The sequence below is a fragment of the Bombus terrestris genome, chromosome 4 (assembly GCF_910591885.1).
Source record: "Bombus terrestris chromosome 4, iyBomTerr1.2, whole genome shotgun sequence".
NCBI lineage: Eukaryota > Metazoa > Arthropoda > Insecta > Hymenoptera > Apidae > Bombus > Bombus terrestris.
In genome coordinates, this window is record NC_063272.1 from 18,120,118 (window position 1) to 18,146,719 (window position 26,602).

The 26,602-nt window shown below is 31.8% G+C and overlaps 6 protein-coding genes and 2 long non-coding RNA genes across 16 annotated transcripts; 3 read left to right on the forward strand and 5 right to left on the reverse strand.

Moving 5' to 3' along the window:
• Positions 1-1,042: 1,042 nt before the first annotated feature.
• LOC125384975 lies at positions 1,043-1,992 on the reverse strand. 2 transcript variants are annotated; one of them, XR_007223867.1, is made up of 3 exons: positions 1,974-1,992; positions 1,254-1,444; positions 1,043-1,115 (listed from the first exon to the last, which is right to left on the reverse strand). It is a non-coding gene; the product is annotated as an uncharacterized LOC125384975 (long non-coding RNA). The 2 variants fall into 2 exon arrangements; XR_007223866.1 differs by lacking the exon at positions 1,974-1,992 and adding an exon at positions 1,519-1,698.
• On the forward strand, positions 1,305-9,851 carry LOC100649955 (uncharacterized protein PF3D7_1120600). Of its 4 annotated transcripts, none has more exons than XM_048405274.1 (9): positions 1,305-1,404; positions 1,481-1,545; positions 1,969-2,139; positions 2,216-2,352; positions 2,479-2,638; positions 2,713-2,844; positions 3,004-3,218; positions 3,344-9,131; positions 9,199-9,851. In XM_048405274.1, the coding sequence occupies exons 2-9, from the start codon at positions 1,488-1,490 to the stop codon at positions 9,357-9,359; spliced, it is 6,822 nt and encodes a 2,273-aa protein (XP_048261231.1). In that variant the 5' UTR covers positions 1,305-1,404; positions 1,481-1,487; the 3' UTR covers positions 9,360-9,851. The 4 variants fall into 4 exon arrangements, with proteins under 4 accessions (XP_048261231.1, XP_012163095.3, XP_048261230.1 ...); XM_012307705.3 differs by lacking the exon at positions 1,305-1,404 and having other exon boundaries at positions 1,411-1,545; positions 9,199-9,257; positions 9,355-9,851; XM_048405273.1 differs by lacking the exon at positions 1,305-1,404 and having other exon boundaries at positions 1,411-1,545.
• LOC100643358 (activated RNA polymerase II transcriptional coactivator p15) lies at positions 9,708-10,938 on the reverse strand. The gene is made up of 4 exons (XM_003394720.4): positions 10,785-10,938; positions 10,461-10,527; positions 10,056-10,272; positions 9,708-9,980 (listed from the first exon to the last, which is right to left on the reverse strand). The coding sequence occupies exons 2-4, from the start codon at positions 10,506-10,508 to the stop codon at positions 9,898-9,900; spliced, it is 348 nt and encodes a 115-aa protein (XP_003394768.1). The 5' UTR covers positions 10,509-10,527; positions 10,785-10,938; the 3' UTR covers positions 9,708-9,897.
• A 332-nt stretch (positions 10,939-11,270) lies between these two features.
• Positions 11,271-14,981, reverse strand: LOC100643479 (transmembrane protein 181). Of its 3 annotated transcripts, none has more exons than XM_003394721.4 (13): positions 14,700-14,981; positions 14,144-14,305; positions 13,955-14,058; positions 13,714-13,863; positions 13,539-13,641; positions 13,297-13,450; positions 13,123-13,203; positions 12,939-13,038; positions 12,740-12,867; positions 12,507-12,656; positions 12,323-12,425; positions 12,001-12,231; positions 11,271-11,931 (listed from the first exon to the last, which is right to left on the reverse strand). In XM_003394721.4, the coding sequence occupies exons 2-13, from the start codon at positions 14,290-14,292 to the stop codon at positions 11,798-11,800; spliced, it is 1,587 nt and encodes a 528-aa protein (XP_003394769.1). In that variant the 5' UTR covers positions 14,293-14,305; positions 14,700-14,981; the 3' UTR covers positions 11,271-11,797. The 3 variants fall into 3 exon arrangements, with proteins under 3 accessions (XP_003394769.1, XP_048261234.1, XP_012163096.1); XM_048405277.1 differs by having other exon boundaries at positions 14,144-14,246; positions 14,700-14,980; XM_012307706.3 differs by having other exon boundaries at positions 14,144-14,273; positions 14,700-14,980.
• LOC125384976 lies at positions 13,032-13,677 on the forward strand. Its single transcript, XR_007223868.1, has 2 exons — positions 13,032-13,213; positions 13,286-13,677. It is a non-coding gene; the product is annotated as an uncharacterized LOC125384976 (long non-coding RNA).
• Positions 14,982-15,358: 377 nt separating the features above from the next.
• LOC100643605 (pre-mRNA-processing factor 17) lies at positions 15,359-17,798 on the reverse strand. Its single transcript, XM_003394722.4, has 7 exons — positions 17,607-17,798; positions 17,228-17,444; positions 16,806-17,132; positions 16,510-16,724; positions 16,164-16,427; positions 15,722-16,077; positions 15,359-15,646 (listed from the first exon to the last, which is right to left on the reverse strand). The coding sequence occupies exons 1-7, from the start codon at positions 17,796-17,798 to the stop codon at positions 15,469-15,471; spliced, it is 1,749 nt and encodes a 582-aa protein (XP_003394770.1). The 3' UTR covers positions 15,359-15,468.
• Positions 17,799-18,151: 353 nt separating this feature from the next.
• LOC100643846 (BRISC and BRCA1-A complex member 1) lies at positions 18,152-19,676 on the forward strand. 2 transcript variants are annotated; one of them, XR_007223865.1, is made up of 3 exons: positions 18,152-19,012; positions 19,183-19,449; positions 19,639-19,676. XR_007223865.1 is itself a non-coding variant. In XM_003394724.3 (2 exons), exon 1 carries the CDS (start codon positions 18,152-18,154, stop codon positions 18,965-18,967), a length of 816 nt encoding a protein of 271 aa, XP_003394772.2. In that variant the 3' UTR covers positions 18,968-19,012; positions 19,183-19,676. The 2 variants fall into 2 exon arrangements, 1 of the variants encoding a protein (XP_003394772.2); XM_003394724.3 differs by having other exon boundaries at positions 19,183-19,676.
• LOC100643728 (laccase-1) lies at positions 19,330-26,022 on the reverse strand. 2 transcript variants are annotated; one of them, XR_007223861.1, is made up of 12 exons: positions 24,952-26,022; positions 24,323-24,401; positions 23,284-23,573; positions 22,582-22,792; positions 22,217-22,494; positions 22,005-22,128; positions 21,697-21,917; positions 21,393-21,579; positions 21,058-21,270; positions 20,759-20,977; positions 19,575-20,666; positions 19,330-19,486 (listed from the first exon to the last, which is right to left on the reverse strand). XR_007223861.1 is itself a non-coding variant. In XM_003394723.4 (11 exons), the coding sequence occupies exons 2-11, from the start codon at positions 24,387-24,389 to the stop codon at positions 20,293-20,295; spliced, it is 2,184 nt and encodes a 727-aa protein (XP_003394771.1). In that variant the 5' UTR covers positions 24,390-24,401; positions 24,952-26,022; the 3' UTR covers positions 19,330-20,292. The 2 variants fall into 2 exon arrangements, 1 of the variants encoding a protein (XP_003394771.1); XM_003394723.4 differs by having other exon boundaries at positions 19,330-20,666.
• Between the last annotated feature and the right edge of the window lie 580 nt (positions 26,023-26,602).

Below are 26,602 nucleotides of genomic sequence, written 5' to 3' on the forward strand. Positions count from 1 at the left end.
TACATACATATGTACATATCGTTTCTAGCGTAATAAGTAACCAAAGGGATATTTTTACTATAAATTTTTACTTTTTTTCAGTTTACCACACTCGTCCGTTACTTTACCAACTTTACTAGTTGCATTGAATATAATTCCTACACTCGCTACTGTAAATCGCAGAGGGCGTAAGAAACTGGGAATACTCCAATTTTTTACACGATCGGTATTTTAGAATATGGGACACGATATCCCATAAGATGAAAGGTCTATGTTGTATATTCGTCTGTGATTTCAAGTGCTGTATGAAAAATAGTATTCAATTTGCACAATAAATCGAATCATTTTCAGTTTATGTCACATTTTAATTAAGCGTTTCAATCAGAAATTTTATTGTTACGAAATACGATATTACAATCAAATATTCATCGCATACTTGTGTATGCGTGTGTGTATATATATACATAACATTTGTTTACATCATTGTTATTCATAATCTTTGTTATGTGTAATTAATAATTGAATACCATTATAAAGTACAATATGGAATGAAGTACATGTAAACAATTCAAATATAATCAGTTAACAATTTATTAATATTACATAATACTATTATTAAAGATAATGGAAATAATAAACGCATTTATATTTACATCTACATTTATGTTTACTCATTTGCTTTAGATTAAAATTATATGTGTACGTTAAATTTGATCGACGTAGTCTAGTCTTTATATTGGGCTTCTATTTCTATGATACGTTTCAACTGTCGTTTCTTATTACATTCCTCGATAAAATTCATTAAATCAGCATGTTGTTCTTTACTCATAGGCTCAAACTTTTTCTTCTCATTCTGTACCCATTCTTCGATACTTTCTCCTTGATTCAAATAATAATAAATACCAATGGGAAATAATATGTATGACATCATTCTCCCAACCTCCATTTGCCAATTACCCATTTGTTAAAGATCTAAAAAAATTAAATTTAAATGAAACACATTATATATAGTAATCACTTATAACAATCACGACTGTGTTTATAGCTTGCAATATTTCAAAGTACATACAGGTTCTTACTAAATAATGCAGAATGATTACTCTTGTCTTAAATAATAAGGAGTGATCCTGTTGAACCTTGAGAAACAATACATAATATCAGATAATATTAAACGCTGTATAATGCTATATCATATACTGTATTACTAGAAGAGATGTTTTCGTATTTCCGTCTAAACAACTAACAACGTATAATAACATCTAGGACGTACTTACTTACGAAATGATTAAATTTATAAAAAGTTCCTTCCACTTTCACTGATATGGAGGAAAATATAAATAGTTTCAATGGTGGTAACATTGCTTCGCGTAAAAGATACTCCATTCAACATCCTTCAAGATTTGTATTATAATATTGTTTCAAAGTGTCTGTATACTATGCTGTGATACGTTTTGTTTGAACATTTCTAAAAATGATTATAACTTTTCAATGATAATTGCAGACTTCGAATGACGATAAGCATTATGGAAACATTATTACCTTCGGAAATAGCTAGATTAGTTTTTGGTAAGGGTAATATGACATGTACTTATCTTACGCGTCCTATCATGATAACCTATTATTTGGCGGGAATGTAGATAGTAATAAAACATAGAGATTCAATGATATCATCTTTGACAAGATGTTAGAATTTTATAATAATAATATTGCTTTAATTATATACACTAAAATATCGTAAAAAAAGTAACGAGTTTTACACAAATGAATGAATCAATGTTGCACCAAATACACAAAGATATTAAATATAATAAATATAACATTATTATAACAAGTGATATTTTATTTTTAAACATATACATACATATATATATATATATGCATATAGGATGTATAATTTACACAACATAATATATATATACATATTTTTCAAAAGTTTCATTGGATTTTCCTACATATGATTTGTGATAGTTTTTAAATAATCAATTTTAGGGTACCTTGAAAGTCAAACTTGTATGGAAGCTGCTAAAGTATTTTTAGAGACCTCTCCGCATTTACAAGAGTGCCGTACTGTAATTTCAAATGGAAAACGATTCAGTGCTAAAGTTAATGGAATGACCTTAGTAGATGTCATTGAAAAATTTTTTGCTATTAATTCAACTGGTAAGATTTCAATACAAATATAAAATTCACGAACAAAAATATTGCTTGTTTTATTCCACTAGCATTTATTTTATAGTTCATGAATACCTTAGCAATATAGCTAATCACGAGCAGTCAAAGCATTGTGAAGACTTACTCCAACAGTTGAAATTTCTTATTGAAGAATCTTGGAGACAAGATTTTAGTGTTAACAAAGTTAATGTTCTTTCACAGGTATATACAAATTATAGAAATTTATTAATTACGATTAAATGTTATGTTGTTCGTATTTCTATAATACCATATTAATAATAGTAATGTGTTCTACTACTTTTGTACCACTTATTTACATATTTACAGACTAATTCTCAAATATGCAATGGCTCTCCTATAATATCTAGTAGTAGTACACGTAAAAGACGTTATAGTTATAACGAACGCGAGAGATGTAAACGTACAAAAGTAACATTAAACGCATCACAACAACCCGATTCACCCTCTGCTCAAGGTACATCAAAAGGTACAAGGTCAAGGACATACATACGATATTAGGAGATTCTCTAATAATTTTCTAACATTTTTTTGCTGCTACAGCACATAATTTCGATAATATAGAAGCAACTCCATTGGAAAGTTTACCAGGTCATATGGATATATTAGAATTACCAAAATCTATCACTAATATCAAAGAGAAGAAATATAATAACTCTATACAACAACATGAAGGTTTGTTCAATTTGAAGATAACAATAATCAGGAAAAAAATAATAGTAACAATAATACAATAAGTATAATAATTTTTCGACATATATGTATATTCCATAGTTAAATAGTAAGGGTAAAGGAACGTGGAAATTGTCATTTAACTCTTTATACTTGAATTAGGCGGCGATATAAACATTCAGAACATACAAGATATTGTCACAAGTAATGCATGTACAGAAAACGATATGAAAGATTTGCACATGCTTGATAAGTGTACCACGGCGACAAGTACGGAAGAATTATTGAGCTACTCGTGCGCAGAAGTTCAAACTGTCCCATACGATATATTGGAATCTGAATCAGAAAGTAATGATGAACCAATAGAAAATCTTAGTGTAAGTAATACTGACGATATATCTAATACTATTAACGATTACTAATTATTAATATAATACTACTAACGATTTCTATAACAATAACTTTTCAATTGATTTTTAACTTTTTGTAATCTGTATTATAGTTATTAACGAAAGAGCTGTTAAACCGTATCGAATTACAAGAGCGAATTGCTGAGAATATAAATAAAGCAATACTTCCAACAGATGTGTCATTGAAAGATGAAAATTTAAATGATCCTCTAAATGGTGAAGCAAATACTTCTATTATGGCAGAACTAAATAACACGATTAAATCAATAGTAGAAGCAACAGAGACTGATCCTGTGTTTGAAAAGTTTCTTGAAGAAATCATCGGACCACACACAGAAACTGATGCAAGTCACGATGAAGATACAGAAGCTAAACAAAAAGCAAAGTTTCTTGATGGCTTACAAGATAAACAAGATGAAGTGATTTTAAACAACAATAATCCATTAGAATCTATAATATTAGATGTTAAATCGTCCACAGAATTAGATGGAACAATAAATGCAGATATTCCATTAAAGCACAGACTTCGTAGTTCTTCTAGACAACAAAATATTCGTAATGAGGACGAACAACGTGACCAAGAGAAAGAATATAATATGTTGGAAGATCAAAACGCCGCTGCAGTATTAAGTATAATAAACGCAAATATCGTTAACGACAAATCGGCAAACGATAAAAGAACGAAAGAAATTGTATGTGCGTTAGACAATAATAGCGAAAAAGAATTACCAATATTTCAAATTCAACTTGATAAAGATACCGGGCAAATTGGAAAATTAACAACTGATACTATTCAAAAAGACGGCAGTAACGTTGTTACAACGATTCAAGGTAATAATATAGAATCAAAGGTTAAAAGATCGTCGGTAAAACGGTTACGACTTACGAAGGTTAAAGGACAGAAACCAAAAGGTAGCATAAACAATTATACATCTGAACAAAACGTAATAACAATGCCAACATTAGTAATATGTTCGAAAGAAGAAATAAATAATATATTATCGGCAAATTCTTACCCGCTGACTCGTCCGATAACATCTACTACAAATTCGAGGTTCATTCCTATTGTTCCCAAAGGACCGATAATCAATAAAACGAATAAAGATTTCGTGGAAACATTATATCTAACAACCGTAAATGTCGCTCAAAAAGTAACGTCACCACTCTGTGGTACGCCAAACGATTTAAAAAACTTTATTTCTCGTGCAATAACAATGACAGCTATAACAACTACGACGACAATAACAACAACGGCGAAGACGACGATGACGACAACGGCAACGACAACGACAACGACCACGACCACGACCACGAAAGTACACACATCTCAGAAAGAAGATAATAACAAAATAGACAATAATAAAGAGAAAAACAGAACCATACATAATATTAATAATTTTATTGGCAATTCAATTACAAATCCCATAGTTTCCGATACCGTCAAGTCAGTTGCTGGAGAATCAATAACCCTGTATAGCAATGAAACTAGCACCAAAACATTACTAGATAGTTCAAGCATGCCTATGATAAATATAGAAGATAACATTAGCTTATCCACTTCTGGATTATCTCCATACATAAAATTCAATTGGAATAAGAGCAATCAAAACTTATCAGATATTGACTTGACATCTGTCATTCAGGACGCAAAAGTTGTTGCTCCGTTAAAAGCGAACAATATCATTAATGATCACCATCTTCCAGCTTCAAAAAATACCGATTGTGATATCATTAATAAACGTACTCCGAGATCGTTGCTGAGGAGTAGATCGAAAAATTATAGATTAAGTTTATCAACACCAAGAAGAAGGAACAGTCATATAAGAGCTCTTGATTTTAACACGCCGATGAAGACAACTGTATCCGATAAAATGGTCAATGAAAACAAAGGAGTGCGCTTTTCTTCGGAATCCGCAAAACTCGTTACATCTGTATGTAGAACTTCTCTTTACAAATCGCCACCGCTTTCTAATACTACCACATCTACTCATAAAACTAAGACTCCATTAAAACATTGCCAACTTCCGATAGCGACGAGAAGTCCAGTACCAAAGCTTATGGGCGAATGGGAGAAATATAACGGACTTGGGATAATTATAGGCGATGTCTCTCCATGTTCAAATATCAACGTTTCTTCGGAAAACAAACTTGTCAAGATCCAATCCAAGTCGCTGGAACTTACGAAAGGCACATGGGATGCAGATTTACGGAAAGCTCTACATATTGGTATAGACGAGGATCACCAAGGAACGGAGATATCCACAAGTAACAAGAGAACGAATTCTACAAAGATTGCTAAATCAAATATTGTTCTCCCATCGACAAAGAAAGGCAAGCGCAATTTACGCACATCGAAAGGAAAAAGTAAAAATATTTTGCCAAAGGAAGATAAGATTGTGCAAGATGTAAAAAATGAATGTACCGTGGGAAAATGGAATGTAATGGAATCATCGATCATAGAAAGCATAGATCGTAACGAATCCGAAGCAAAGAAAGACTTTCTAGACGCTGGGATTAACAATACTCTGGAAGCAAATTTTTCTAACGTGAAACCAGCAGTAAATAAAAGTAAGCTTGTTGTTGAACAGAAGAATGCTCAGTGTCAATTATTAGCGAAGAGTAATCATTTACATGAAAATGCAACGATAACAACAACAACAACCAATAACTTATCATTCGAAAGGAAAAATATGAAAAAGTATGCTCAATTGAAAACGTTGAGGACCAATTTAAATAAATACGATCGAATTGAGAAAAAACCATATTTAGAGAACGACATCACTTCCATAGACGCCATACAGCATTCAGAACTTACGACAGCTTCTGTCGATATTACACAGCAATTAGTACAAATACCTAATATGATCGATCACGAAACACCGAAAAAATTTGAAAATTCTTCTGGTGTTCCACCAACACCAAGATTGCTCAGTCCAAGCAGCAATATAACACCGTTTGTTAAATTTAGCGAAGATTCTAGTAAAATACGTTCTTTCATAAATACACCAGAATTTCCAAAAACGCCTTGCATTGCATTGACTCCAAAAATCTCGGAAGAAACTACCACAGACAATATAAAAAAAGAAACATTTGATATTTGTTCTCCGTATTATAAACCAACTTCTGAGCAAAATCAACATGAAAAACAGACGAAACCGGGTAATAATATCGAAAAATCATCCACAGTACCATTACAATGTACAAACCAATCCATACCGAAAAACATTATCAATTCTACGAACACGTATCAAGCTTGTGTATCTACGAAATTAGAAATAACACAGTTCGAAGTAATCAAAGAGAATTTGCCGAAAGAAGAAGCAATAAAAGAACTTAAAATATCAGCTAATTCACGGGATTCGACTTATTATACGAAAACTGATTGTATCGAGAATGGTGTTACTCAACATAACGTGAATAAAGATATGTATGAAAAAATGAATGTCGATAATGAAAAATATTTGCCGAATAGCGAAGAATCGAATGATAGCGATGCATCGATATCATCTTCCTCTTCATCCCCATCCTCGTCAACTTCGTCGTCGTCTTCGTCGTCGTCGTCGTCGTCGTCGTCTTCATCGTCGTCGTCATCATCGTCGTCGTCGTCACCATCAACAACTATTTTATCTAATTTAAAAACATTTAATAAAAAAAGCAAAAATATTACAAATCAAGTCTGTGTCAATACAAACAGCGATTCGACACGCAAAATTAAAAATGTTATAGAAACAATAAACGAAGAAAGAACTGAATGTTCAACAATTTCGGAAAATAATACTCTAGGATTAAAAATTAAACCAACCAATGCAGAAGAGGCAATTATTACTTTAAGAAAATGTGAATCCTCGCCCTCAAAAGTGTTTTCAATATTAAAGAATGAAGAGGATTGTAAAACTAATATGAAAGAAACACCTGCCAAAGATGAAACTTTGAATGAAGTAGATATTTCTGAGACTCCCAATAGTTCAAAGGTCGGTATAGAGAATTTAACTAATCTATCTTCGAAAATTTCCGCATTAATAACTTCGGGAGATCGAAAGTTGTCAAAATCGAATCAACATTTAATTATGGAAAATTCTACAAATAAAAGATTTAAACAGAAACCCAAAGTGATCAATATACAACATTTAAGATCGAATTCTTTGATTACTTTTAAACCGACTAAATCCATAAAACATTCTTCCATGGAAAAAAGGCAAAGATCTCTAACTATAGATAAAAAGTTAGTTGTCCAATTGGAGGCAAAAAGACAACGTATGATAGCAAAATTTCGTGAAATACCTAAAACTAATCTTACCCGAGATAAAAGCCAGCAAGGTCGAATCACTTTTAGGGATAAGAATAATATTAGTTTAAAGGGAAAAAAAAACAATCAGTACAAATATAGACAGAAGACTGAGAATAAATTCAGTGAGATGAAAAGAAAAAAGAAAAGAAAAAGGTGGATGGAAGAATCAAATCATCCTAATAATAACCTAAATAATAAAATTAATAATACTAATAATAGCAACAACAAATATAGTGATGGTAGTGACAATAATTGTGACAACACTGATAATAATAATATCAATAACTACAATGCTAGTAATGCTAGCATTAATAGCAGCAATAATAAACATAATAATAATAATAGTAATAGTAATAATAATAACGATGACAAATGCACAAAGCATTTATCCATTGATGGTGCATCAGAAAGTAAACTATATAACTTGGAAGATTCAGAAGAAAAAGATAATAACAATAAGCATGTACAAAATAATGATTTAGCACCCGAAAATGACACAAAAAAAATCATCGAAATAGCGGCTGATAACATTATGAGTGACGTTGAAGTTAATGTATATCAACAAGCAAATGCGCTTAAAATGGAAAATCAAACTTATAAATCGAAAATTACGGAAAACAGAGGAATAGTAAAATTAGATGTGACAGGGAATCCAGAAATGCAAAACGAGATTGACACGGAAATTGAAAAAGGCGACAGTAATACCATTAATAAAGTTATTTTACGCGGGAATGAATACAATGGTACAAAAAACGACTGCAATTATAATGGAGAAAATACATGTAAGTTAAGGGAATGCCCGAATTATAATAGTGGTAAAAAAACAAGTACTTTATTAAAATCAAAAGTTGATCAAGTAAAGCGAGATCTGTTTAGTGACGAGGAACAAGTATTTAAGAGGGAAGAGATATCAAATGCTATCGAATATTCGATTAATCAAAAAAATAATAATGCTCCTCCTATTGAAATACACGATACTGTTAGAAGTACAACCACAGAAAATACCAACTCGGAAAATCCAAAGAGTTTATCGCGCGTTCTTCAGTGCTTGCAGCTCGTTCCCACGTATAAGCACGAGTATATGGTCGAATCTCAATGTATGAAATATAATCGTAAAATGGATCTTAACGTAACTATTCCTAACTCGGTAGAATATCATTTCCTATATGACGATAATGCATCTTCCAAAAAAAGGAGGCGTAGGTATAGCAATCATGAATTAGAATTCCAAATTAATATTGTCTTGAACGATAAAAATTGCGATGAAACAATTAAAGTAATGACTGCCACTGACTATGAAGAAATATTTAATTTGCCACCAAAGACTAGAAAAAGACTAGGAAGCAGGAAATCACCAATTAAGCATGAAAATAATTGCGAAACACTAAACAACCCGTTTATCGATACTTCAACCAAACCTGCTAAACCTTTAGCAACTTCGTCTCCTTTGGACGAATCATTTGTGTGCACAAAAAATTGTGTGAAAAGAGTCGCTATTAAAACTGCTACTGTCATGAATGAAAGAAATAACAAGATACTGCACAATAGTAAAAAACGGTTGAACGTAAACGGAATTCGAGGAGTTAATAAAGGTAATTTTAGTTTAAGTAGTAGTATTTGTTTATTAATAGCATAGATTTAATAAATTACTAATTTCAGCCAACACTGCTGCTAAGATTTCAAAAAGAAAACTTTCAGATTTGAAAGAAAGCAAACAGGTTTGTGATCAATTTAAGATCCTTTGTTCGTTCATAAAACTTCATGAAAAGTTTACCTGTTATTCTTTGTCTATTTCCCTTTTCTTTTTATTCGTAGACTGAGAAACAGCAATGCACAACAGATCCACAAACATTATTAAATAATTTAGATCTGGATAAGTTTTTAACTTCAGTCCATGGGCCAGCGTGAACAATGATTAATGATTAAGTATTTTAACTTTTTAAAGTTGTACAGAAACATAAAACATCATACATGATGTGTGTATATGTGTGTGTGCGAGCACGCGCGTGTGTGTATGCTATATAACATAAATATTCGGTATGTTTTTATTATTATTTAATTTCCTGAGAAACTATAATAATCTTATAGTTGTTGTATTATATAACAGTTAATCTTGCGAATAGAAGATAAAAGTAGCGATAAGTTTTTAAATTGTTTTGACATATGCATAAGATGAAAAACATGTTTTATTGAAAATATTATTTCATGGATATAACGTAAACTGATACATGACTGTGACTAAATATTATATATAAAATGTAATGTAGTTTATCTATAAATAATAATAGAGACGTGTATTTGATATTCAATAATCCCAAACCATTGAAATATTTACTAGATACAGAAGAAAATAAATATTCAGGATTTAGACTTTACTGCTTTGTCGACATCATCCACAACAGATAGTAATTTATGCCATTGAGATATGCTTAAGCAAATACCTACATAAAGAATAAAATATTTTTCAATTATTGTTATTTACGATATATAAACGTATACAAAAAATGTATTAGTACCTTTCTTCCCAGGCTTTAAATTTGCTTCTTTATCGTAATACATTTCTCTGATGTCAACATATAATTTTCCTTTAAAGTCTCTTATACTAATTTGGCGGTTATTTCCCAAATCCCATACAGTATCTTCATCTTTATTAGATTCTCTCTCTGGGATCTTTTTTGATACATTTCCTTTTTTGTCCTCAATTTCTTTCTTTTGCCTCTTTGGTTTCATTTCCTTATATAATAAAGAACAAGAAGAAAAAATATATAATGTATGTGTTCTGTATTTACATGTATTTTATACTCAAAGGAGTACTATACCAATCTTATTTGATGTTATCTAACATATGCATGTTCATTATTTACATAATTTAATATAATATAATGTTTAATATAAATATACTATAAGTTTGATAACAATACCTCATCAGAACTGTCATCCGTGTATACAAACTCTTTTGACTTCGGCATTTTCTATAAACGTGTTTATCTAAAATAATTTTATATACATTACTTTCAATCGAATTTTAAACGATACTAATCAGTATTTGTACTTAAAAATAATCATTTTAGGTCCAAAAGTGTAAGCTAATAGTAATTTCTAGAGACTTAACAGTTTTGTTTGTTATAACCTTTCACAAGTCAACGCATTTACTTACGTATATACATCTTATTTATGTGATTCAATGTACTTTGATTGAAACATTATAAGTAAATTTAGCAGGAATATTATTGTATTAAACTTACCAAGAAAATGTAAAATGAGGTACGGGTTATTTATTTTAATAATAATTCAAACAATCAGAAATGAACGTTACACGTTACACTTTGTATGATTATGTGGCTTACACATGCACATGCATCTCGCGCGTGCCCCTACGTAGTAAATACATACGTATGTATAATACTTCCGTGTAACACATTGATTTCCGTTTTTCCCCGACTTTCAAATTTTGAATCGGTTGATATTAATACGTGTCTTGCTATATTTTGTTGTTTCTGCAATGAATTGTTATGTAAAAGAGAGTATTCTTAAATAGCTTTTGCAAAAAAGCTAAAAGTTGTGACAATTAAATACGCTAAACTTTTATGTATTTTATATCAATCGGAGAACATATTTATACAGATAATTTTGATACTTGACAAAAATATAACAAAATAATAAAACAGTTATTTTCTTTTCGACTTATAGGATTATAATCGACTTAGAATTATAATTGTTAATACACAAAATGTTCTCAATTTATGTTATTCAAGAGTAATTACATACATTATACATTAGTATTAGCGAGCAATAGTGAATACAATAAACCCTTTGTTCTCGCATACGACTAACATTACGGAAACGAAATATACTTGATCGTTTTTTCACGCTTGTTTTCACATGTCACTCGATGCACTTACATCTCTATTATATTTATCATCAGACATTCTAACACAATACAATAAGTTAGGATATCTTATTGATATATTAGTCGATCAAAAATAAGAAAAACATACATAATATCACACGTCAAGTAACAAGTAACTTGTAACTAAAATTTTATGCGTTGAGTGAAAGTATAATACATCTTGTATGTACACAAATACGTGCAAATAACGAATTACATGTTATTAAGTTTCGCTTAGGATAAATTATTCGTTTCCATGTATTTTATTTTACAACATATTTACGATTGCTATTTTTGACATTATGTCGTTACCGCATCCTTTGCATTAAAAATGCTTCTTCCTCGTTCACAGTAATAAATTTAATTCGATTAATTATTATTATTCACAATTCGTGACGTTCGCGTTAAAGGTCGTCGACTTTCTTCATCTGATCCATATATGACTTCTTCGTCGGAATCGTTGATCATAGAAAACGTGGGGTTGTCCTTAGTTATAGAAGAATCTAATGTCGATTGAATTAATAATACAATGATCTGCTGAAGGAATATTTTATTTTTTTAAAGATACTCACGTTGACCATATACTTGTTGATACGCCGGTGCATATACATAAGCCATCGTATATAGATAAAAATTTAGAAGACCATATAAAGCCATAAATTGCGCGGATGAACGATAATAGGTGGTGAGACGAGAGGCAAAGCTGTCTTCGAAAATACCAGCTCCAAATTGTCGTGCTGTCACACAACCGCAAACCAACGAAACCACAGCGGCAAGCAGTGTTAAGAAACGTAAACGAAGATCTGAGAAACAACATAGAAATGAAGAAAAACCGAAACAGAATAGAAAAAAGAGAAACAAAGGAGAAAGATAATATATCATTTGAAATTATACCAAAATACGGCATGGATCTCAATTCGCTGTACGCTCTCAATATTAAAAGAAGAAGATATGCTATGTAAAATCCTCCTACTGTGAAGAAGAACACCTTGAAACCCTATAATCATATAGATCCTTAAGTATCAACTAAAAATGTTGCATGCCAAAGATTTAACTATCAATTATCTTGATAACTTACAAAATAATTTGATGTATCTAGAACATAATTATAAGTGGGATCTTCTAATTCTGTACAGCGCAACCATGTTGCTAAAATAAACGCGGAACACCATAGTAAACCCACTACCAAAACTTTTGGTAAATAAAATGTAATAAGACGCCTTTCGTTCTATCAAAATGTAAGATTCATAAGTACAAACAATACCATGATTTAAATTCTGCTAGGTCATATCAATTAAAGAAATGTCATACTTGTCTTAAACCATGGTAAACACATAACCAAAACATGAGGACTGCACAAAGGAACGTCGTCTGTAAAATTGCATCTATCATACCAGGTACCCAAGAGTTTACTAAAAACGTCATTGGAAATAATGGATCTATAAAAAAAATGAAATAAATTAGTTTCTTGAAAATATGTAAAAACATAAGTTAATTTTTAACATCTTACTATTATACAAAATTAACAAAGGAAGGAGTATAGAAATCCATTTCTGTTCTATTGACCAATCGTGTAATTGGTACTTTCGTAGAGAATGTCCAAACCAGCACTAAAAATTGATAACATACATATATGGCATAATGTTTCCTTTCAAGTAATATGAGAATATATATTACACAAAGTTGTCCTTTACCATAACTCCAAATGCAATTAACAAAAAGATAAATCGAAACCAAATCTCGAACTCCGTAAACGCTGGATTGTAATTCTTGAACTATGAACAGGTAAGAACATTATCGAATGCGATTATTTCGATTCTGAAAAATCTTATAATACAGTCATTTTATTTCATATAGTGCTTACTGACGTAGAATGTGAGATCGCGTATGTTATAACGTTGGTGGAAGCTCTCGAGTCCATGAAAGTGAACAGTAATAATGTAATAACTGTAATCGAGAAATCCTAGATGAGCAACTACAAGTTCTTCGCACGTTTGTCTTTCACATTTTAAGTGTCTGGTTCTATAAAGAGAAAACACGCAATAGTAAATATTTAACATCATATAATCATGTCAAACAGTGAACTGTGCTATACAGGTTCTAGACATACCTATTATGACCAGCTTCCGTGGACAAAACAGGTATGAGTTTATGATCAATGGTGATACCATCTATGGAGATGCTTATTTGAAAGCTTTTGTCATATCTTTCATCTGTAAAATTCAAAACATATAATCTCAATTTTATTATTTCTTAAAAATCTTTTCATTTGATAGTTGTATTACCATCATTATTAGATGTTAATAACTTTGCGATAACCCATAGCTGTTGACTGTACGTAGATAATAGTGGAGTCTTCATCATGAAAGGACCAGTAGCAACTTCACTGCCATTTACATGAGCTCTTTGTTCGCTCGTGGAGGTGATAGGAGGGCCTATATTAATAACAAATCATCATCATAAAAGGAATAACAATGACAAAAGAAAACATATTTTTATAAATTATACCTTCTACTTCTTACTTACCTGCAAGTCCAATAAATATAGCCAATCCAAAACATGCAAAAAAAGCAGCAAATACCATAACAAATTCTCTCTTATGCATAGAATATAGTCGCATTTGAACTGATCTAGAAAATAAAACATTATTATTATTAGCATTATTAGTAAACAATATGTGCGTACATAATAATTGATAGAAACAGAGACAAGTACCTTTCACATCGATCATGATGATAGGCAGGTGCAATGTATTTATTAAATTCACTAAAGAGATCACTGAACTGTGAAAGTACATTTCTAACTCGAAAATTCCATCCTGCAGAAGGGAGATGATACGAGTATCCTAAGCCAGGACCGTCCATTTCTATATTAAACCTATGTTACGTATATTTTTAAAGACACATTGTCACCTTCCTTAATGATATTTATGCGATTATATATAGAAGGGCACAATGTAATACTCGTTGTAATGTAATGTAATTTCGCTTTGTTTAATGGTACTCTTAGAGAGGCGAATAAATAGATTTCCTTGGATCGATTCAATTATTCCAATTTTTATATCTTTTTTAATAAAACGGAGAAAACAATCTCGCATCTCATATGACATAGACACAGACACGAAAGCCACGTGTTCAACGAAGATGTTGAAAACATATACATATGTACAACATACTTGAACAATTTAATAAATTTATTCATATAACTAGAGTTCGTATTGGAAAAAGATATACCTAAATACTTATATATGTAAGTAAAAAGTTACTGTTACCTTCCTATTTAGCAAAGACTCTTGATAGATATTTATATAGTTTCAAGATATTTGCATGGATCGGTTTATCATGTTAGATTCCAATAATTTTGAAGAGAGCATATATGTATGTATGTATAGTGTTAAGCGTTCGTAAATCTAACAATTAGATTCACAGGATCTAATTTGATGAAGATAGTAAACAAATTCGTAACGACGTATGAAACAAAAACGGCGGACATCATGATGCGTATTATTGATTTTTACGACCGCCATGGAATAATAGAATTAGTAATTTATTATTTAAAAAGTATTTAAAAAATATTTTTGACATAGCTTATTTAAGATCTAGCGTTTACTTTAAACGGGATTGTAATATTTTCATTTCAACTACTTGTAAAAAATTAAATAATCGTCAATGAAGTGTATTATCCTTGTGTGTACACTTACATGTATCACTTGCGTCTAATCAGAAACATAATCAAAAATTTAACATGAAAAAAAAATGTAATAAAAATTGTTAACTAACTAGCACAGTAACATCTTTTTCTTAAGTATTTAATACGGGTTTTAAAAAGCAATATATTTACGTACATTTCGTATCGTATCAACGAGTCGTCGCTCAAAAATTGAAAATTTCTACGTTTTTATGATTGTGTATTTTTATTAATGGTACGCAATTGAAAATATATGTACAGAGTAAATCTATTTATACATGTTATATAAAATACAAATACAAGAATAAACAGAAAGCACAATAAATTTTGTAAAAACACGATCTACAATTCTTTTAATCCCAATATTTTATTTTTGCATCCCAACCAGCTGTGGCTAATCTCGAAGGTTCATGAGGATGCCATAATACGTCGATACAAACACCATCATGTGCTTTCCATTTTTTATACAATTTTGTCGTTTTCCAATCCCAAATATAACATTTTCCATCCGCATCTCCCGATACAAGGTAACTTAAAATTAGAATAAAGGAATTAAATTGTGCCATGCCAAAAGAATTTTACAGGAATTAATAACAATTTTATTACCTCATGTCAGGAGAAAAATCCAAACCGCACGCATAGCCAGCGACCATGTGACCCGTAAATGTTTTCTTACGATTCATTTTAAATCTGTTTAATGCAGAAAATATAACAATTTTATTATCCATGCTCTGACACGCCAGCCACTTTTGATTAGGAGAGGGTGTAACTGCTGGCATAGAATGCATCGAAGGATCAGCTATGTATTTCATATCGACCGGTATATCCCATTCCCATACTCTCAGACTTTTATCGTCCGAAGTCGTTACAAATCTTCGATTTTCATCTACGAATGTTATCGTGTTTACAGCTCCCAAATGTCTGTCATATTCTTGTGTTATCTCACCGGAACGTATATCCCACTGTAAAAGGCACACATAATTTATTATCTGTGAAACTGACATTTATAAAATCCCTCAAACATCAGAATATAATGTTTATAACTTACACAGATAATCTTTTTGTCACTGGTCCCTGCTACGAACAAATGTTGCTTATCTGGATCAGGATTAAATTTCACACAGTATGGAATTTTTCTGCTCGTAAATCGACTTACGCAAGCACCAGTTTCTGTATCCCACAATTTTACATAACGGTCATATCCAGCAGACAAAAATCTTTTCCCATCATTATCAAAGCTTATGTCTCTTACAGCTTGACGATGTCCATAATAAGTTCGGATACATCTTCTGTCTTTATAAACTTCCCATAACTATAATTAATACCATATAAACAACATTACGACTTGACATTTGTTTTTCATATCACTTTTCACAGAAAGTTCGAATACATACCTTCACCCTGCAATCCATACTACTAGAAAGTAACAAATGCGCAGTATGTGGGAACCATCTGATCTGTGAAATACCTTTGGTATGTCCCTCCCAAGTATGAATTTGTGCTTTTGGTAAGAAACATCTGTCAGGTGGTGACTCTGACCTCAAATTTACCCCAACATCCTGTGGCGCGTGTAAAAATGATCTGCCCTGATAATCCACACTATCTTTAACTAAAAAGAGTTTAATCATAATTATAAAATTTCTCTCGTTATTCAAATAATCTATATATTTAAAAGTTATCACGATAGTACTATGTAATACTGTTTTTTCTTCAAGTGGTTTTTCCTCTGTTGGTTTTCCCCTTCTGTTTCTTTTCGCTAATATTTCTTCTAATTCTGCAGCTTCTTCCTCAGTTGGTTTGATAATTCGTTTTTCATCCACATATCCACCCCATGGACCCAAGAATCCTTCAATATCTGCAGGATCATCATTTCTGTGACGTTTTCTTTTGTCAGAAGCCCTTAATGCTGTACTTTCAAATACAGTTTTACCACCAGATTCTTCAGCTGCATCTTTTGCACCAATAATTGTTTTACCCTCGTCTGCACTACCATCTACAGTCGGATCTAGTGCATATCCTATAAAATACATTTGCAAAAACCTATAATCATATTGCAATGCATGGTTCCTTTTAAGATTTCTATCATTACACTATTATTATTATAATACATACCGTAACTGGCAAATGTTCTTCTTTGATTTTCAAACTGAAACTCACTTATATGAGCTTTCTCTACATATCCAGAAAGCATATTTTTTACAGCACGTTGCTGTTGCGTTTTAAATGGATTTTCTGGACCAACATCCGGTGCAAAGAGTTCTTCATATTTAGGGTTGTGCATTATTTCTTTCACAGTTGAATCAACATGATTCATACACAACTCAGTTCCCTGTAGTATAACGATTATAACAAGTATTAATTATTATACTATTTAGGAGAATAATTTCAAAATTGTTTGTAATCTTAAATAATCCTGGTTGAATCAATGCAACATAAAACTAATTTTTAACCTATGTGAATTAATGAAAAAAATTTATCAACGAATATTCACCGTTGGTATCACTTCTGGTGCAGAACAAATTTGCATATTTATAGATGCAGTCAAATTTCCTGCAGAAATAGAATTAACGGCAGAAACGTTGGTAGAATCAACAATACAGTTAACCTCCCTCTTTTTAATTTCACTCTCATTTTCAGGTTCACTGTTATCATCACTACTACCATAATCTTTCAAAGCAAGCATATTGTATCGAGAAACTTTCGTGTTGTGCTATATGCTTAAAATCAATCAGAAGCACTGTGAAACAAAACAATTGTTTACGAGGAAAAGACCAATTGTATTTTATTCGCTTTCATATTCTTGTTTGCATGCAGTAATGTCAGACATGTGTAAGTTAACTGGCCGATGAGATTTATGTATCACACGAAAACGTTATAAACAGGAAACACATACATACAAATACATATACACATATTATATTAATAATTTATACGAATTACTGTTGTAATAGGAAAACAAAGCATAGAAAACGACCTACGAATGATATTAACTTGTTAACAAAATTCTCGGAGATGCTAACCTACATTCAGTAGAAAATGAGTAACACTGGTAGCGCTTCGTGTTTTATTCCGGATCTCAAATCATCATACCCCGATGAAGATAACACGTTGGTGCGAAATTTGTCAGGAATGAATTTACCGGAGAAAATTTTATTCGTAATCGATACGACAAGGGAGAGGAATTGTACTCCTTTTAAACTTTCTACAGGAGCTAGCTATATGCCTTTGTTTATGATAAAACGAACTATTGAGAATTTTATTTACATTAAATCTATCATTCAACATAGTCATGAATATGCATTAATGATTTTGAATTCTCACAGCTCTCAATGGATATGCGATTTTACCAATAACACTAACAGCATTGTTAATCACTTGAATCTTATTAATGATGATCTTCTAGAAGAAGATAAAAAATCATACGATTTTGGACAAATGTTTGATGAAATACAACGAAACTTACCTCTACCAACAAAAGAACATGACACAGCTGTTCCAACATTTGTTGTCAGAGTAATTTTAGTGTATTCACGCTCCAACAGTGTACCAAAATTTCATATTGATAAAAGACCTTTAGATACTCTTACAAGAAATCCATATTTTTTTATAGATGTATTGTATGTACATGAACCACCTTGCTCAGAAAATTTATGCGAAGAAGTTTATTCTGAAATAGCAAAATTGGATACAACAAATTTTTCATACATATTAGAAGTAGGAAGGAACGCAGCAAAATTGCATGACAGTATGGCTAAATTACTGGCACATCCCCTACAAAGGCCACCTCAAAAAGATGTATATTATGCAATTTGTCCATCTCCTAGTTCTCAAGAAACATGTAATAATATTTAACTGTATAACTTCTGTCTTCTGAAAATTGTTAAAAGGAACATTAATGTAAGTTTAAAAAATATAATCATTGATAATACATGCAATAAATAAAGCTTTGAAGCTTAAGAAACCTCTCGTACTCCTGATATTGTTGCATGCTATATATACGCGATCAATATAAGCTTTTCGTTCATCGTTTTTTTGTTGATCACGTCATAAATTCTTTTTCCTTACAGTGATAAAATTGAAAAATGATGTCAAAATAGCTTACATGTGAATTTACACACATACATTTGTAATACGTCGACTATGTTTAGATATAAAAAATTTTCAACAGATTGTCACGCACGAAATATTACGACAAGGGATGGATAAAATAACAGTTTTTGATTTATCATAAATTTTATATCAAACTTTATAATCATTTACAAAACAATGTAACATAACATGAGAATATTCATCAACCATTCGCTCGCACGTATTATTAAATGTAAAAACAAGAAGTAAGTTGGCTACATACTTACTACAAATAATGTTTCTCTGCAATTAACAGTATTTAATCTTTAATAGATATGCTTATAATATTTATATCACAGTGTAGAAATACTCAATAGATAAAACTACTTACAATTGAAAGTAGATTAGAACACAAATGGACGTTTCTCCTGCTTAACATTTTCTTTTTGTTACAGTACTAAGTAATAAAATACGTATAACGTATTCAACTTCATTTAGTATCGCAGTTTGCATTTAATAATACAGGTTGTCCTTTTTAACTGGAACCAGTGTGATATCATATAAAGAACTGAAGATATATATATGAATGTTGTTACAAATCTTTGGTTTGATTTGAAAGAGGATTGATTATGTGTCATACAAATAAATAGCTTTTCTGTAAGCGATGTAATTCTTTTAAATGTAACGCTATATTTATGTATGTGACAATATTTACTGAAACGAATGAAACGATATGCAATTATCGACAATGAATGTGAAATATCTTTAACAAGAGATACATACGATTCATGGGGAATAGTTATCTATATCGGATAATGCATTTTAATGTATGTACTTTGTAATATGTTATCTCGATATCAGATTATTCTTGTAAGGGCAGTTCTTTAATGTCTTCAGCTTGTTATACGATATTCTACCGTTTTCTGTTAAAACATATACCCTGCATATCAAATATTACTTGGTAACACGATTGTTTGGTGATTTCAAATAACCAAGTGAAGTTAACGTCTCACATGAGAGAATGTTACATATCACTTGTGTATCACTTATTTAACTGTAATGGGAAGATTAATATAGTACATATATTTATATACAAACGACCTCCGTTTTTACACAATCTTATAGACTATAGCGATAAAAGAAGAACAAGAAATCAAAAAATACGGAATAACTGAGATGCTGGCCGAAGATGAGATATGTAACGTTTTTAAAATTTGTGGTAACACCTTTATGTATTGCTGTATACCGTTTTCAATCATTTTATCCAGTGTCGTGTTTGAATTTTCTATTACGGAATTTTCCGCAGTGTTTAATAAAACGTTGGCGGCATTTGATTTAAATCGTATATCTTCAGGTTGCCAATTACCGCACAAAGGAAAATTATTTGGTACTGGCAACATATCTTTGTGTTCACCAACTTTAAAAATCAAGGACATTCCGACTTCCGCGTGAAACTCAATGTGACAGTGAAACAACCAATAGCCTAAAATTGATAAAAATGACCATAATATAAAATTTGTAAAGATATCGAACGAACGTATAGTATACTGTGCTCTGATTATCTGTCAGAAATACCTGGGTTGTCCGCATGAAATCGTACAATGGTATAACCACCATCCGGCACCGTTACAGTGTCTTTTAACGGAGCACGATCAAGATTTCGTTGTATCGCTCCCTTTTTATCCAATGCTTTTATTTGGTCAACGGTGACGTTTTTGCCGACTCTCTGCATTGCAATCACACGAAATTGATAGCCATGAAGGTGGAATGGATGATTCGCGTCATAAGCAAAACCTAAAAAATAAATAATGAAAAAACAAGCAATTTCAATCGTGTGATTTTTATGGATAGATAATATAAAATAATTTCCAAACCTTCATCCACTAAAACTACTTCCACCACACTACCAAGATCTACTTGGAGCACGTGAGTGCAAGCACAATAATCTTGCACACAATGTTTAACAGTACTCGCATTACAAAATTGATCTGAATCAATGAAATCTCTTTGAGATAACAAAGGCATGGATGGTAATTTCATTGAGATATGGTTTAATTGAGGAGTGAGCACTCGCTTTGTATCCTTTACTAGAAATAGCATCAAGCAGGCAAGAAATTTATCAAATGTTACTTACATATATGTCTTATATGTTATACATATACATATATTGTATATCTATTACATCTTTGGTCAATATGGGCGGTATTACCTTGATTAAATCCATAAAGGTTGCTCCTATGAAAATGAGGATTATCTTTCTTGTAAAAGTCATAAGACACATAAAATTGATAATCAGGAGGTGCGGTATTAGATTTGTCATTTTTGTCCATAGCTTTTAACAGTGGTATACTGATACTTTTATCAGTTTCTGTACCCTCGTTTAAAGCATTTATTCGCTAAAAGAAAAAGACATTTGTTATATGCACGTATTATCGCATTTCGCATGTCTACATTTGTATAAATGTAGGTATATGATAAATTGAAAAATTCGAACAGGTTGCACATAAACACACCTGACCCATAGAATCGTTGGATTCGCGTTCGTACGCAACCACACCCTTTGGATCTTTCTTGGCCGCACCTTCGTATCGCAATATAGCAACCTGATGGGCTTTGGTAAATCTTTCGTCACAATCCATTAATCCGCGAAGTCGTATCCAATAGTTGTCCACGTTTTGATGAGTTTCAATGACAAAGTCGAATCTTTCGCCAGCGTAGCTTATCAAAGATCCCGCTAGAATTATAAATTCTGCGTTAAGAAATCCCTTTCCTTATCATTTTCTTCCTCCCTCTTTTCGCTTTCTGTTATACTTGTACGTACCTTCGACGGGTTCGATATCACGTCCATCTGAACTAATTACACGTATAGTATGATTGTCGATTGATAATTCGATCGGGCAATTAAGAAATTCGGCGTTGATAAGCCTAAATCTGTATCTAGCATTCTGTAAATGTAAATGTAATATTAAAAGAGACGTGATAATTGTTAATCTTCAGCAGAAATTATTTGTTTATCTGCCTGTTTAAGATTACCTGTTTAACGGTAAATGTTGCAATTGGCATTATGGCAGATATATTCTTTTCGCGTCGATTAACTACGAAACGACCCAAACCATTAACCAATATATTAGGTGGTTTATTATCTCCTCCTGCATGATGATGACTTAAAAATTTATCAATTCCTAATTCGTGAGTCCAATCTGAGATCAGGATAGTATGTTCATCGATATCGTACAAGATTTTATGCCAATTCACCTTCGGTGGTGTACGTACGATTAATGCACCGTATACTCCGTCGCCTCGTTGAAAGCCTAAAAATTCGGATTTTCATTAAAAACGGTTGACCGATTTGACAAACAAACGAGAAATTAAACGTTTAATCGATAATGCCCTCGCACCTAAATGAGAATGCCAAAAATGCGTGCCTGCCTCTGTGGCAATGTAATCATAACGAAATGTCGAACCTGGCAAAATCGGACATTGAGATACGTAGGGTACACCATCCATGTACGGCGTTTTAACATGATGTTGACCATGCCAATGCATTGTCGTACTCTCGGAATGCAATAAATTTATTACATCGACTATTATCCTGTCACCTTGGCACACCTACGACCGAGTAGATAATTTACTCATTAATAAATAAATAGATTCTAATTTAGCTATGTCTACTACGTATGTAACTATGTATATGAATATCAGTTACAGTTAGGGTATTACGGAGTATGAATTTTGTTCGAATATGCCAATATCCGTAATCAAATATGAGTTTAAATCATTTCTATCAGGGAATGGTTACAAGACCGTATCGTCATATGTTATATATGTATATTATATACCATGTCGTTGAACATTGTAAGGACTATAGATTATATATAGACCAATGCATGTACTTTTGTGATAATAAATAACAATAAATAACAAACTAAGCCAGTTATTAGAACACGTATACAGGGTTGTCATCGGGAGAGAAAAGGAAAAGGAAGACCAAAGTCATTAAAAAATCAATTTTGATTTTTAGTTTTTTACACGTTCCAGTATCAGTTCCGATCGACAGATTTATAACACGCGTTATTCGGTTGTATATCGTATATACATACCTCGATAGGCGGCCCAGGCATTTGTCGGTTTATTACTAAAATTGATCTTTGAATACCGTCTGCCGGAATACAATGTTCACGAAAGCAATCCGTAACATTGAATGGGCAATCGTAGCACGCTTTGCTCATTGTATAATAAGCTTCCAATCTAAAGACGTAACGACATTCCATCGGTGGAGCATCGTCTTTGCAATTTCGTCGACAAGGATGTTTCGTCCAGTCTAATTCATCCGCTATCTCCGGGTCAATGTCTCCGAATTCAAAATCATTACGCAACGTTACAATAGTTTCTAAAGAGATAAAGGATTATCCAATAATGAAAATTCTACTAGTATTTTCAAGTAGAAAGTAGTAGTTTCATGGTTCGTTAATCGATAGACGTATAAAAAAATGTTTTTAAAAATTGAAAAAAAGAAATTAATAATTTATTAAAAAAAGAAAAAACTACAGAAAAAGCTCATTTTTTATAACCTTCCTTTCTAGACCAGTAATAAAAATTTAAACAGCACGTTTTGAAGATTTATGGCAGTTATATACATGGCGTTAGGAGGTAAAAACAGTAAAAAATGGTGAAAATAATGGTTTTTTTCATGACTTCCGGCATAAAATCGAAAGATTCTTACATCTTTCGATGCCTATCGCTTATTTCCGTATCGATTGATTTCGATAAAATTTTCAACATGTATATGTATAACGGGCATAAATCTTCAAACCGTGTTGTTTAAGTTTTTATTATAGGGCCAGATAAAAAAGTTATAAAAAATAAACTTTGCTTTTCTCCTCGTGATTCCAAGTAACTGCAATTTTTTCAAAATCTTTTCTATACATCATCTAGTAAAGTAATCCGTCTAACCTCTCGAAAAAAGGAAAAAACCAAATAGTTTGATTCGATTTTGAAAAAGTTGTACCATTTTAAAGTATATACTGTATGTGCTGTAGAAAATTAGAGCTCTTCCGTCTTTGTGTGGAAATCGACGGGAATAACTAATGTCAACTAATTGACTTCTTTTACGATGTATGTATTCACGTTTTCACTTACCCGAAAGAAAGCAGCGAAGCAGTAAAAATAGCTCTATCAAAAATAATGTCACTTTCCGATTCGTCATCTTCGGCACGATCTGCAAATTTACACAGCTGCTCGATATTACGGGCATACGAAACGAATATTCGCAGAATTTACAGTTGTCCGATAATGTTGTACTTTATTGGCAAAAGAAATTGTACAAACGTCATGAACAGACAGTACATTCAATATTGGGAATGACACTGAGCAAATACAAGGTACAAATGCGATACATTTCACTTTATCTAATCTAAGCATCATAAAAAGCTGATGCATCGTAAATGAGTTTTAAATTTCGGCAAACCAGATAATTAACAAGCAATGATTTCGTATCACGTACGTGAGTTTTAGATGTTTAATAGCAGAGTAACGACAATTTTATCGGACAAATGACAATTTATATCGTTAATCGTTAATGTCTTGTTAATTTTTGATAATCCGTATAATAAATCATATACTTTAAAATCTCAAAATCAATACATGTATGTGAAATGTAAACACACACATATATCGCATTATATAAGGTTGTTGTCGATACTTTCCGATCGTTTTTTATACATTTCGATATACATATGTACTTCTTACATGAAAAGGCATAAACTTACGTCAAACAGTATTCCCTTCGAGCTGTTGATCAAATGTGATTATCCGACAATTCGTCTTTACGATTGTCCGAGAATAGCCGTCAACGAATCTTTTCCTTTTAATGTTTCGTTGCAACAATATGCGGACATAATATTATGCGTCGTTTATCGCATAGAAAAAGGGAGAGAGAAAGAGAAATAGAAAGAAAAAGAAAGCAAAGCATAAGTTTAATGATCTAACAGATCTAATAGTTTTACGATAACGTCGGTCTCCTATTCGCGTCTGCTCGTCTCAATACGTATGCGGCTGTGTAAAATCAACGGTGTTTTAAGAAAGACTGGATGAATGCAGCGATGCTCGTTTCTCTATACAAGGATTTCCTGGAGGTCACGCGTACCCCACGATTTACCAACGGTCCTCTTACTTTACCCGATTAACGTGTGTCTACAGCACGATGTAGACAACGTCAACGGTTTCGTGTTATTTCCTCGTGTAATTGTCCTTCCCCTGTGAGGAAACATCGCGGGAATTTCCATCGATATTCTTGAATGAAATATTCTGGCGTATCGATGATACATTATCGAGTAAACTTCCCTTTTTGATGTACCTACAGTGCTATACAATGCTGCTGTAAATCAAGTTTAAATACGAATGGATGAACAGAATATTCATGAAACAGATAATTCTTAATGATATTTGCCGTGAAATTATAATTAGATTACGTAACCGTATTGTTTTATCTTATTAAAATGATAACGAAGCCCATTTATCTGACACTCCAAAAATGATCTCGTTCATCGGATGAAATAAAGTCAGATTGCTCCGGAAAGAACTATATACGCGCTAAACTGCATTTTTCTATGTATGTAAATAAAGTAGAGAATAAACGCTTTGAACAATTCGCTTACTTGTTTGTTACTTACGAAAAATCGAATACAACTAGTAATATATATATACGTGTAATTAGTAACGGAATTATTATTTGAATTTTTATGAGAGAACTAAACGACAAAGATTCTCTGTGAAGCGAATGCGTTTCAAAGTGAATTTTTTTTTAAATCTGCCAGTTTCTAAATAAATACGAATGAAGAAAAAAGAACAAAATTTAAAAATTTGGCAAATTTTTAGATAGAAAATGATTCGCGCTTATCATAAAATCGCCCTTGATACATAAGACAACACGATAAAAGATTTCATTTTACAGTCAGAATAAGTATCACTTTTCTGTACCTATGCATACATAATTGCTCATATCACACTGCTTCGCACAACGATTTAAGATAACGAGTGACATTTTACTTGAAAGACTGCAACGTATAACCTGAAGTATCAATCGTTGAACGATTTAATCATCGTTCGTTTTTAACACACCTACATAACGAAACTTTACAGTCGAGTATGAATTTTTTCGAAGAATCTGGCGATCGAACGCGGACATGCGTCACGGTTTTCCCATCAAAATTACACGTGACATACATATACATATGCATAAATGTATAAAATCGTTTATCCCTTCTCAACCTTTATCGCATATAAATAGAAATAGCAATGATTTAGTAAATCATGTGACGATGACAATCGACTTGAATGACAATGATAGTTATAATTTTTATGAAAAATTTCTCACGTAATGTCCAATTCCAAGTATGGATACATATAAATAGATATATA

What these genes read in the sequence shown, in the direction of transcription:
- LOC100643605 (XM_003394722.4), bottom strand. Translation starts at nt 17,798, where the DNA reads ATGCTTGCTTTGAAAGATTATGGTAGTAGTGATGATAACAGTGAACCT. An exon ending in GTATGGATTGCAGGGTGAAG is followed by an intron (nt 16,428 to 16,509) that starts GTATGTATTCGA and finishes TATTAATTATAG; the next exon opens with TTATGGGAAGTTTATAAAGA. An exon ending in GATTTTTCTCCTGACATGAG is followed by an intron (nt 15,647 to 15,721) that starts GTAATAAAATTG and finishes TCTAATTTTAAG; the next exon opens with TTACCTTGTATCGGGAGATG.
- LOC100643479 (XM_003394721.4), bottom strand. Translation starts at nt 14,292, where the DNA reads ATGGACGGTCCTGGCTTAGGATACTCGTATCATCTCCCTTCTGCAGGA. An exon ending in CATCATGATCGATGTGAAAG is followed by an intron (nt 14,059 to 14,143) that starts GTACTTGTCTCT and finishes TTTATTTTCTAG; the next exon opens with ATCAGTTCAAATGCGACTAT. An exon ending in ACGGAAGCTGGTCATAATAG is followed by an intron (nt 13,451 to 13,538) that starts GTATGTCTAGAA and finishes TTCTCTTTATAG; the next exon opens with AACCAGACACTTAAAATGTG.
- LOC100643728 (XM_003394723.4), bottom strand. Translation starts at nt 24,389, where the DNA reads ATGACGAATCGGAAAGTGACATTATTTTTGATAGAGCTATTTTTACTG. An exon ending in GCTTCGCTGCTTTCTTTCGG is followed by an intron (nt 23,574 to 24,322) that starts GTAAGTGAAAAC and finishes TTATCTCTTTAG; the next exon opens with AAACTATTGTAACGTTGCGT. An exon ending in CCAACGATTCTATGGGTCAG is followed by an intron (nt 21,580 to 21,696) that starts GTGTGTTTATGT and finishes TTTTTCTTTTAG; the next exon opens with CGAATAAATGCTTTAAACGA.
- LOC100643846 (XM_003394724.3), top strand. Translation starts at nt 18,152, where the DNA reads ATGAGTAACACTGGTAGCGCTTCGTGTTTTATTCCGGATCTCAAATCA.
- LOC100649955 (XM_048405274.1), top strand. Translation starts at nt 1,488, where the DNA reads ATGACGATAAGCATTATGGAAACATTATTACCTTCGGAAATAGCTAGA. An exon ending in TGCTCAAGGTACATCAAAAG is followed by an intron (nt 2,639 to 2,712) that starts GTACAAGGTCAA and finishes TTGCTGCTACAG; the next exon opens with CACATAATTTCGATAATATA. An exon ending in AACCAATAGAAAATCTTAGT is followed by an intron (nt 3,219 to 3,343) that starts GTAAGTAATACT and finishes TCTGTATTATAG; the next exon opens with TTATTAACGAAAGAGCTGTT.
- LOC100643358 (XM_003394720.4), bottom strand. Translation starts at nt 10,508, where the DNA reads ATGCCGAAGTCAAAAGAGTTTGTATACACGGATGACAGTTCTGATGAG. An exon ending in CGGATGACAGTTCTGATGAG is followed by an intron (nt 10,273 to 10,460) that starts GTATTGTTATCA and finishes TTATTATATAAG; the next exon opens with GAAATGAAACCAAAGAGGCA. An exon ending in TTTAAAGCCTGGGAAGAAAG is followed by an intron (nt 9,981 to 10,055) that starts GTACTAATACAT and finishes TTCTTTATGTAG; the next exon opens with GTATTTGCTTAAGCATATCT.